The sequence below is a fragment of the Colossoma macropomum genome, unplaced genomic scaffold (assembly GCF_904425465.1).
Source record: "Colossoma macropomum unplaced genomic scaffold, Colossoma_macropomum, whole genome shotgun sequence".
In the NCBI taxonomy this organism is placed as follows: domain Eukaryota; kingdom Metazoa; phylum Chordata; class Actinopteri; order Characiformes; family Serrasalmidae; genus Colossoma; species Colossoma macropomum.
Window position 1 is genome coordinate 35538 of NW_023495471.1, and position 11511 is coordinate 47048.

The following is an 11511-nucleotide window of genomic DNA, read 5'->3' on the forward strand; positions in this document are numbered from 1 at the left end:
TTAGATGAGGCTGAAGTCAGTTTCCAAATATTATGACATCTATCATTGAAATTATCCAGTAATGGTAACACGACACTGTTATATTACTGGACAAAAGTCATGACATCTGCCATGACATGCTTATCGCATGGTTATGTCAACATTATGTGGCAAGGTTACTTTAGCTTTGTACTAGCTAACAGCTAACCTAGCAGAGAAAGGCTAGTTTCTAAGGTTTGGTTAGCTGACAGCTTTTCACCTTCATTTCCTCCTGTCAAAATGAGAGGCTGACAGAATGAAAACTTCTGCCTTAAATGTGACAATTATTACAGTTAATATACTGTAATATACTGCAATTATTACAGTTAATATACTGTAAACTAATGCTAAGTTCCTTATACCTCGTTTCATTTTATTTTTTGCTTTTTGCCACTGTGGTCCATCTTTTAGCACCTGAGTCATGATAACTGCTACATTAGTGAGCAATGCTGAAAGTATTGCGCACTGCAGAACAATCCTTGTTGTGTCAACCAGCCCCCCGAATTAGACTGCTGTGCAGGATTAAACAGGCCAATCTCTGCCCACTCTATGAAACCACTTGAGGGGAGGGTCACTGATTTAACCCACGAAGTACTGCAAATACAGACTTGACTGTAACATTTACACTTTGTCTGTGCATTGTTTGTTTATATATAAGATCACTTGTTGTATATTTTCATTACACATTGATTGGTGGCAGCAAGAATTTCATAATTCCATTATTGTTATTACATTTGTCTTTACAGAGAGGACGTACAGAGGAGGACAATGAAGATGAAGAAGATTCAGCATTTCAGCAAATTCAAGCGTTTCTTTTAATATCAGTATTTTTTATTTGCACTTTTGTGGTCAGTCTCACATTTCTAAAAAAAGTAATATTTCTTCATAAAAAAGTCATATTAAAATGTGAAATTCTGTTATTTCAACATAAATTCTTTAAATAAAGTCTGTAAATAAAGTCATGAATCAGTTCTTCCACTCTGATCATTCAAGGTAGAGATACTGCATTGGGTTTATAGTAAAGGATGAAGTATTTCTGTTTCTTAAGTCTTTGTCTGCCTGGACCTCAAATCAGATCACAGTTCAGTGAGGAACTGTGGAAGCATATAAATTGGCTTTATAAGCAGAAATCAATACCAGCAATATATATAAATGAAACTGACACTGTAGAAACTACTAATGAATTTAACATTGTTTTCATTCAATCAGAAGAACTTGCAGCAAATGTTCAACCCGTAGCACCACCACAAGATTCAGTGAAGTATTCATCAGCATTGTTTTACATTACACAGGTGGATTTAAGTAAAATTTGCAAGATTATTGATCAATACTGACCACAAGTTTTAAGGCTGGGGCATCTGATCAAACTTGTAACTACAGATCAACATCAATTCTTCCAGTAGAACTTGAAAGTTTATATGTTGAACTACTGATGCAGTATCTTCAATATAATCAAATCCTGCATCAAAAGCCATTTGGAAAGGTTACATGCTTTTTTATTAAAATTATTAAAAGCTCATTAGATACAAGTATTTACAAGTGTACTTTTAGATCTTAAAAAGTGAATCAGAAAATACGTATAAATAAACTTAAGGAGCTGAACTTCTTTAAATCATACCAAACAGATTTGACTTGCTTCACAATCAGACAAAAAGGACACAAAGGATTTTTTTATATGTTGATCAAGAGGAAATCGAGGAAGTTAATGAGCTTAAATATTTAGGAGTTACACTGGATGACCAATTATAATATGATGCCCACATAAAGAAACTGACCAAGACTATTAAAACTAAACTGTTTTCAATTCACTAGACCTTGCACTCCTCTCAAGGCTGCACAGATGTTTGTGCACGCCATGATTTTATCATATATGTCTTAAGCTTTTCAGTCAGCAGTTAAACCTACAATCTCCTTACATAAGCAGGCTTTGAAAGTAATAGATCAGAAACCAATGAGGGGGCATCACTGTGAAATTAAATTTTACATGTTTAACGCTTATTTTTAAGCACATAAACAATCTTGCCCCAGAAATATTTTGCCTGTTTATTACAAAGCGGGCAGACAATGGAGCGACAATGAGGGGTGCAGTAATTGGCAACTGTAGAATGCCGGTGCACAGAGCAGCCTTTGGTCAGTCAGCTTTTACAGTTAAAGGTGTTTGGTTATGGCAGGTATTACCTTCAGAAATCAAAACACAGAATGAATCCAAAGTTTTTAATATAAACGTGTCTTACTGGTTTAAACAAAAACAAACCTGTGAAGTGATGTATATGTGAGGGCTCTTCCAGAGACAGAAGGCCAGGAAAGCACCGGGTCCAGATGGTGTTTCCTTGTCCTGTCTCGAAGCCTGTTCTGACCAACAGAAACAAAAACCAATTGGAAGATTCATGCTTTATTCCAGAATGACAATGTTTCGGTTCCACACGTAATTGCAATCTGTTGGAAGAAGTATTTATTGATAAATAAAATCAGTATTTATTGATAAATAAAATCAAGGAGGTTTCTTACAGGCATATTTACCAAATTTATCTAGTAAAATTCCTTTTAGTGTCAAGATTTAAGGTATCCTTGCATATAAGATGTACCTTTTGTGGCCTATACCCAGAAACTCTTTTTCATCTATTTTGGCTTTGTGATCAAACTCGACTACTATGGAAGAATATTTGTAGCTTTATCTTGGATTTTATTTACAGTGAATTATAATTTTACTTTACTCTAATTTTTGAAAATGTTTCTTTGGGTTTACAAATTACCAAACTGATTTGAAAAATAAATGTTTCTTATGTAATCTACTTATTTTGCTAAGCATGAACAGCCAATGAGCTGCTCCGCTCGCCAACCAATCAGCACTCAGTAGCAATAGTGTCCTGCTGCCCAAAACCCATTTGCTGTAAAAGCTAAAGGTGAGTTTTCTTTGATTTTTAGTGAAACACATCCTTCAGCTTTCTAAAATTAAAGGAAGGTTCTGGTTCAGTGATTAGAAACTATTTTAACTTTTTGTTTTTAGCCGTTGAGCCATTTACTCCCATTAATTGAGGACTCGCTCACGGGCGCCCTCTGCTGTTTTGTAGTCCTGTTTTTGATATAATGGGAGGAATAGGAAGAGGTCAGGCTCCTCATAAACCGGCTCTGGTAATTCTTCTCTCTACAAGTTCTCTGACGAAACTGCTCCCAGGACCCCTAAGTGTCTGTATATATGCCTGCTCCTAGGACCCCCAGCTGGCCCAGTTTATGCCTGCTCCCATCCTGATTAATAACATACCACACAACAAGAAAAAAGGGTCGTCTACTACACAAGCTACAATATATAGCATCAAGCTCTTACAGGATAACAGCTGCTTAATCAACATATACATATTTTTTAAATCATTGTAGGTTTGGATTATATTAGTTATTATCCCAAAAATAATGAAGTATGAAATGATGTGTTAATAGTGCTATAAAATACTAATTCACTTGTTTCTACAGTGTTTCTTATCGGTTATGTTTATAAATGGTCAGGCACAGGGTGATGTACACATTCAGTGACCGCCTGTAATTATAGTGAAACTAAATGCTCTGAAACCATTCTTTCCATTACTGCATCTCACATTAGGTGATCACATCAGTTCCTCAGAACAGTGTGGTTAAACTGCATTGAAATTATAACTGCAATAATACTATGAACTTTTAACTTATTATTTATTAGCAACGATATTTTTAGGTAATTATGACTTGTTAACACAATATTAGACTATTATTACCCACTTACTGCCAAAATACAAAGTAAAGTGCTATCGATTCTTTCACTTGGTCCTGTCCCCAGCGTTGCGTAAACAAAGTTATGCTCGTGGGTAAAAGGAAGTGTTTCTCATTGCGCGGCTGAAGATCTCACCTTGTGCTATTTGTGGGGTGAAGAGCTGGACAGTTCTGCTATCTCTTTCTTTGTGTGACGATTCACAGCGCAGGAACTGAATCATGAAATCTCTCCTTTTTCTTGCACTTACTATTAATCTGACATCAGCAGGTGAGTTAATATTAATTACAACATGCTGTATACGTAAACCTAAAGGCTTACAGGTTAAAGGATGTTTCAGAGGCCAGCACTGGTGATAGCAGGAGTCTGAAATGTTTGCTCAGTTTGTGTCTGGCTTATTGTTATATTTAATAGAGTAAATATATATTTTTGTGCTAGAATTGTCTTATTTTTTAGCAGTTTGCAGCCACTCCATTTTCAGTGGTGTAGCCCTTAACTTCCTGTTTACTGCTAATGCTTAAAGCGGACCACAAATCGCTTTAATGTTGCCACTTCATTTGAACAAACAGCCCTTAACTTGCAACTAAATGTACAAGAACTATTCCTTTAAAGCTGCACTATGTAAGATTTTGGAAGTTTTTTATGAAAACTGAAAGAAGTATCATTACTGAGCGAGGAGAATATAAACAGGCTAAAATGTGGTGAGTGTGCGCTGCTGCGAGTCGCCCTGTAAAGCCTGAAATAATCATTTAAAAGTCAGAGGTGTCAAGTTTTTCACACCATGTTGTTTGGTTTTACATAGTACCCTCACACACACAGCCTCAAAAAGAAGGTCCAGCTCGATGTTTAGGCCTCAAATCTCAAAATCAACATTATACCGATGAAGATATGATGACAACAGTAGACATTTCACTCACATCCTCAGAAGACGCTCCTTCACAGAGTTTAGACTGAGTTCTCTTTAAATTCTCTTTCAATACTCAGATTCATCCCCTCGGGGAAGGGGGCCAAAGCTCAACCCCCACTGCTTGCAGTTACACATTTTCCAAATCTTTCTTTTTTAGCTCACAGAACTCAATGTCGATTATTTCTATAATCTGAAAGGCTGACTCGTCAGACCACAAGACATGTTTCCACTGTGCATCAGTCCATTTCAGAGGAGCTCAAGCCCAGAGAATTTGGCGACATTTCTGGAAATTGTTGCTGTATTACTTCCTCTGTGCACAGTACAGTCTTAAGTTTTGTGGAAGCAGTGATGGGTTTTTTATTGACTAAATGTGGTGATATCCATCAAGCATGCTGGTTTTTAATGCAGTGGGTCAAAGGTCACAAGCATTCAGTTGCGGTTTTTGGCCTTTTCCTTCATGCACAGAGATTTTTGTGGATTCCATATCTTATGGTGATATTACGCACTGTAGACGATGAAATGACTAAAATCTTGGTCAACTGCTCAGTGAGGAACAGTATTTTTAACAGTTGTGTTATTCGCTGATGCCTTTTTTGGTAGTCTTGAACATCCTCACTTATAAAGAACCTTTCCTGGATGCTCCTTTTATACCCAAGCATGATTGCATCGCCTCTTTCAGATGATATTCAAACATTTACAGAGCACATTTATATTTACAAAGGGGAAATCCACCAAAATGTCTGCAAGTTTCATAGTTGAGATGTGAACAAAGTCATTCAGAGTTGTTTTGTGTGAAGTGGTTGATTGTAGAGACTCAGATGTCTTTACAGTGGTGGTGACAGGAACCAGGCATCGCCATGACTACAACACAAATATAGGCATTTTATCTACTATCCAGAACCACCAGTGAACCTACACGAGTCTTCTGAGTTTATATGGAATGATGATGATGGAAAATAGTGACAGTCTGAAGTAACAGGTTTTAGAATAAGAATTCTTCTTTGACAATCATGACATGAATGATCAATATAAACCTTTAATGTGAATCTGGATACTTTTAACATTACAGTTTTATTTCATGAATATTCTGATTGTCTCAATTTTTTTTTTCCTTAGAAAAATTTCAGTCACTTTGTTAATTTTTATCTTGACAGCTACTCACTCTCTGCAGTACCACCACACTGCAGTGACTCCAGGAATAAACTTGCCAGAGTTCTCTGTGGTGGGTCAGGTGGATGGAGAGCAGGTTGTGTACTATGACAGTAACATCAGGAAGATGATCCCCAAAACAGGCTGGATAAAGAAGGTTGAGGCTGATGATCCAGATTACTGGAACAAAGAGACCCAGATTAGTCAGAGTCATCAGGGGACCTTCAAAGCTAATGTGGCTACAGCAATGCAGCGCTTCAACCAGACTGAAGGTAATAACAGTAAATCATACATACATACATGCATCATCTAAACCGCTTATCCTTCCGGGTCGCAGTGGGGTGCTGGAGCCTAATAACAATAAATGTTTTCATAAAAAATAAACACAATAGTCACATTATACAGTCACATTTTTAAGAACATGTTACAGAGACTTCTAATCTTTGATCCTAATTTCAGATCTTTATTTTTTCAAAATTTCATATTTCAAAAGCAAATCCTGTTTTAATTTAGAAAGCAGATCTTACCTTACAAAATCTTATCTCCAGTTAGGAAATAAACTACTTGATCGTGGCCGGTCATGGTCATGGTGAGCGCCCCCTGCTGTTTCAGTTGGAATTGCACTAACATTTTAAACAGCAACACATTCAATTCAGATGCCTTATTATTTACCACCATCACTGCAATATTTGTATAGAACTCTTGATGGACATTAACACATGAAGGTAATGAGGGGGGATGGTGGAGATCATGTCAATGGGGATTTTTGAGCCTCAGAGATAAAAAAGACATCTCACAAATGAAAACACAGTTTTGCAATATGAAAAATGTAACATCTTCATGCTAGTTAGAGTGAACATGTTATGCTACCTGTCACAGCTGTCTAAAAATGATAGAAACAGAAGACTAAAACTGAAGTTAGGACACCATTGAGGTTATTACCTTCAGGTCATACTGACTAAACAGGTAAGATTTCAGAGTTAGGATGTTTCTGTATTACAGCCCCTGGGGGAGAATGAAGGAGGCCTCTGCTCTCAAAAAAGGATGTAGATGCATGACAGTGGTGTCAGACAAAACCCCTGAAGATAAGGACTATTGGTGCGATGTGTGCTCTGAAGAAAGAAGACAAAGGTCGAGCTGTTTGCTAAAAACCAAAACTGCCCTTTGACCAAAAGAACTTCTAGCCTGCTGTGAAGCATGGTGGAGGAAGTGTTGTGGTTTGGGCGTATTTCTCACCTCTGGGCCTCTTCACACTGTCATTATAGATGGAGCCATGAATTTCCAGCAAGATGTGGCTAATATTGTGTTATTATCCTTAGATTCACTGCGTGCATACATTTATAACAATTTTGATCATAAAGTGCTTTTTATTGATTGCTTTAACCAGACGAACTATAAAAGGCCACTTAAGCATCAAGTATATTCCTATTTATGTGTTTTAAATAATGGTAGTTTGTTTATGTGCATTTACATACTAAATAAACACAACAACAGCATTCAGAAATCAGACGATCAGATCAACAGACAAAATACACAGATTTTCATGGGAGGTACTTTCACAGCACTATAGTGATTGCAGTGACTGACACTGAATGTGCCTTGAGGCAAGGAATTAGCAGAAAACTCCATCTGTTCATATTATTTTGCATCAGTTTATAATGCAGATGAATGAGGTTCACTGTTTCAGTAGATCCTGTGCGTTAATTTGTTTTATTATGCTCCAGCATTACATTCCTGTGTGTCTGTACAGGAGTTCACACAGTGCAGTGGATGTACGGCTGTGAGCTGCATGATGATGGTACCAAGAGTGGATACATGCAGTTCGGTTATGATGGAGAAGACTTCCTCAGTCTGGATCTGAACACTGCCACCTATGTTGCACCTAATCCTAAAGCTCTAATTAGCAAAATCAGGTGGGATGCTGCAAATGAAGGTGCAAGGATGAAGAACTACCTGGTGAATGAATGTATTGATTGGTTAGAGAAGTATGTGGGTTATGGCAGATCCAGTCTGGAGAGGAAAGGTACAGTGATCTGATCTGTTACTGTAACTGTTCACTCTCACTGTTTCACCCTCATCACTGAAAACCTGCTGACCATTTACTCACTGATTACTCACCAGAATGTGGAGGACAAACATCTCACTGACTTAGCTCTTTACTTTCCCTCAGCGTAATACAGCAGACCCTCTGATTTCTGTAGAGGGTAATAATACATCATCATGTTATGTTATTATTTTAGTGAATCCACTGGTCATATGGATCTTAATCAGCCACTGTATAATATGTACAAGTGTTATTTTTGAGTTATTAATGTTGTGACTTCTGTAATGTTGTACTATTCAGTATCTATAATGGATTGTTCAGCATGTACCATGAATTATTCACCGTTTACTATGAATCATTGAGTATTTAATAATGAATTATTCAGTATCTACTATGAATTATTCAGTAACTGCTTTGAATTATTCAGTATTTACCATGAATTATTCAGTAACTACTACAAATTATTCAGCATCTACTATGAATTATTCAGTGTCTACTATGAATTATTGAGTATCTACTATGAATTATTCAGTATCTACTATGAATTATTCAGTGTCTACTATGAATTATTCAGTGTCTACTATGAATTATTCAGTAACTGCTTTGAATTATTCAGTATTTACCATGAATTATTCAGTAACTACTACGAATTATTCAGTATCTACTATGAATTATTCAGTATCTGCTATGAATTACTCAGTGTCTACTATGAATTATTCAGTATCTACTATGAATTATTCAGTATCTACTATGAATTGTTCAGTATCTACTATGAATTATTCAGAAAGCAGTGCTGTATGTTAAACTAAAGGTTCATAAATGTTTAATAACATTGAGGATTTTATAGTTTAGTGTCCGTTGGGTTGCAGTTTGGCCAAAGGGCAATACTTTATTAAAATTCAGGTTGGACACACAGCTGAACTCCAAAGTGCAGAATGTTTAGGTGATGCTGGGTTGCTGCACTATTCTATATATACTGTAACTCTAGAGAAATAAACATTATAGCTCTCTCTGATGCTAATCCAGGTAGATGTAATCCCAGTCTATATGTTTCATAAATGTTCATGTATCCATATAGCTGATTTGTCCATGAAAAACATTAGATTTCTGCATTGGCCCCCAAGTCCCATATCAGAGGGTCTTTAGTGAGTCCACATGCTGCACATCAGTATTAATAGGTTAACACATCCTCTATAGAAAACACACATTTAAAGCGTTACCTGTTCTTTTTTCTCAGTGTGTTAAATTCAGTAAATAAACAGTAATCAACATGGAATTTCTCTCTCTTTCTCTGTCTCTGTCTCTCTGTCTCTGTCTCTCTGTCTCTGTCTCTCTCTCTCTCTCTCGCTCTCTCTCTCTCTCTCTCTCTCTCTCCAGTCTCTCCTGAGGCGTCTCTGTTCCAGTGGGACTCTTCTTCTCCAGTGGTGTGTCATGCTACAGGTTTCTTCCCCAAAGCAGTGATGATCTCCTGGCAGAAGAATGGAGAGGATCTGCATGAGGACGTGGAGCTCAGAGAGACGCTACCCAACCAGGATGGAACCTTCCAGAAGGGGAGCGTTCTGACTGTCTCACCTGAGGAGCTGAAAAAGAATGAATACAGCTGTATCATTCAACATCCTGGAATGGAGAAGGAGATGATGCTGCAGGCGTCTGATCGCAGAATCCTGTCAGGTAGGAGAATCTGATTCCAAGGTGGCGGTAAACCCCTCTGTACTCTCAGACTCGTTTGGTTGGTGAAGCAGCTGAAGGAGACTGACAGATCTACCTCACTGGTGTTTCAGACAGAGGCTCACATGGAGGCTTGTTTGGTGTCGTCATCAGTGCAGTCCTGGCTGTTCTCCTCCTCTTTTCACTGTGGAAGATGATGAAGGAGTCCGGTAAGGAAAAGGAAGCTGCACACAACTGTCTCTATGGAGACACACAGAGGTCAGACATATGTGCGGCTGCAGTTTGAGGGCAGGCTGCACAGAGGACGGCTGACCATGCGCTGGTGAGGTGCAGGGCTGAAAATGAACACTGAAATCAGACATAAAGAAGTTCAGGGCAAAAGAGAAGAGTTTAGTGATAAGGAGACAGTGATGTTAGGGGCTGCTCAGATAACACCTTTGAGGCCCACCTGGCATGTTGGAGTTTGAGTTGGATCTTGACACAAACCAGGTAGTGGTCTGAACTGCATTCAGGCCCTCTCATGGTCTGGACATCCTTCAGCGTCAAGCAGACTCAGGTGTTGATCAGGATGTAATCCAGTACAGCGGAATCCTTGCTAGATGGATTTCACCAGGTTAGTTGCTGTTTTGTCGGGTGTTAGAAGTAGTTGAAGTACCTAGAAGTAGGTGTTCCCGACAATCAAACTGTTTGAGGCAGTGAAGGATAGGAGGCGCAGTCCAAATTTATCCATGGTCGTCTCCCAGCCAGTTCTGTCCGCTCCCACATGGGCATTAAAGTCACCAGCCAGGATGATCACTTCGGTCTGTGGGATCAGATCTAAGGTAAGCTGCAGTTGATTGTAGAAATCATCCTTGGTTGGGTCTGAACTGGTTTTGGTTGGCACATATGCGGTGGCAATGTGGGTCCCGATGGTACCGTGAAGACTGAGGCTTGCTAGACGGTCACATAACTGTTGGAAGGCTATGACGCTATTGGCGGCTTGCTTGTCGACCACAAACCCAATGCCTGCTTCTCGTTTATTGCCGCCAGAATAGTATAGCGTCATTGTTTTATCAGTGTCTAGAGGCTGAATGGTAATTCTTCCAGATCTGGTAAGTCGTACTAATAATGCCACAATTGATGTCTTGCATTTGACAAGTTCGTCGCTGATGATTTCTTTCTGGCTGACATGGTCTTCTGTTTGAACATTCCATTCGGCAATTTTGAGCTCCAGCTTCAGAGTGATGCATTTTGTTTTTGGCTTCTGGCACATAGCTAATTTCTCATCGGTGTCCTGGGACCATAGTGCTGGCGCATCGGCTGCCCCAGTTGCAGTAACATTTGTTGCAATCAATTTTAATTCAGAATTACCATATCTTAGGACCGGCCTTGGTGGAGTTAAGTCAGGCCCAGTGTATTGTACCAAAGAAGTTCATTTTTAGGTTGGAACAGTTAAATGAGAGGTTCCAAAAAATCAGTTATTTTAGCCACATTAGCCTTTTTACCACAAATAGCTCAATTTGTTTTTTACACCACATTTTGGTTAACTGGTCCACAGTTAGTCAAAGTTTGGCTTAAACAACTTACTTCTATTCCCTCCTAATATTGGCCGTTATTATATCAATGTGTTCAAAGTTAGAGTTGAAAACACATCGACTTTTACCTGACTTCAGACTTAAACCCCTTACCTTATACCTTAATTATGTTTATTTAATGTAAACTAATGATTGAATTTATCATTTTGTCACTAACAAAACAAGCATAACACTACCAAAACTTTACCATATGTTTCAGCAGAACTAAAATACGCAGCCAGGACATGACTAACAAACACAGCTCTGGACAGCTGTAATGCTCCATCTATACAAATACTATATTTCATTTCAGTCACTTCTAGTAGCGTTATCAGCACAGAGTTCCTAACCCCGCCTCCCTCTCTCTCCTCCAGAACCTTCAGACGAGTCTGTGTTAACCAAGGTCATCTTCTCTCCAGTGGATTATGAGTCTGCA

General features: G+C 38.4%; 1 protein-coding gene across 1 annotated transcript; it reads left to right on the forward strand.

Moving 5' to 3' along the window:
* Positions 1 to 3975: 3975 nt before the first annotated feature.
* Positions 3976 to 9808, forward strand: LOC118802192 (H-2 class I histocompatibility antigen, Q9 alpha chain-like). Its single transcript, XM_036562679.1, has 5 exons — positions 3976 to 4024; positions 5816 to 6082; positions 7561 to 7833; positions 9232 to 9525; positions 9636 to 9808. Exons 1-5 carry the CDS (start codon positions 3976 to 3978, stop codon positions 9806 to 9808), a joined length of 1056 nt encoding a protein of 351 aa, XP_036418572.1.
* Positions 9809 to 11511: the final 1703 nt, after the last annotated feature.

Excerpts from the sequence above, each read along its gene's own strand:
- LOC118802192 (XM_036562679.1), top strand. The coding sequence starts at position 3,976 with ATGAAATCTCTCCTTTTTCTTGCACTTACTATTAATCTGACATCAGCA. Across the intron at positions 4,025-5,815 it reads TATTAATCTGACATCAGCAG|CTACTCACTCTCTGCAGTAC; the intron begins GTGAGTTAATAT and ends TTATCTTGACAG. Across the intron at positions 7,834-9,231 it reads ATCCAGTCTGGAGAGGAAAG|TCTCTCCTGAGGCGTCTCTG; the intron begins GTACAGTGATCT and ends CTCTCTCTCCAG.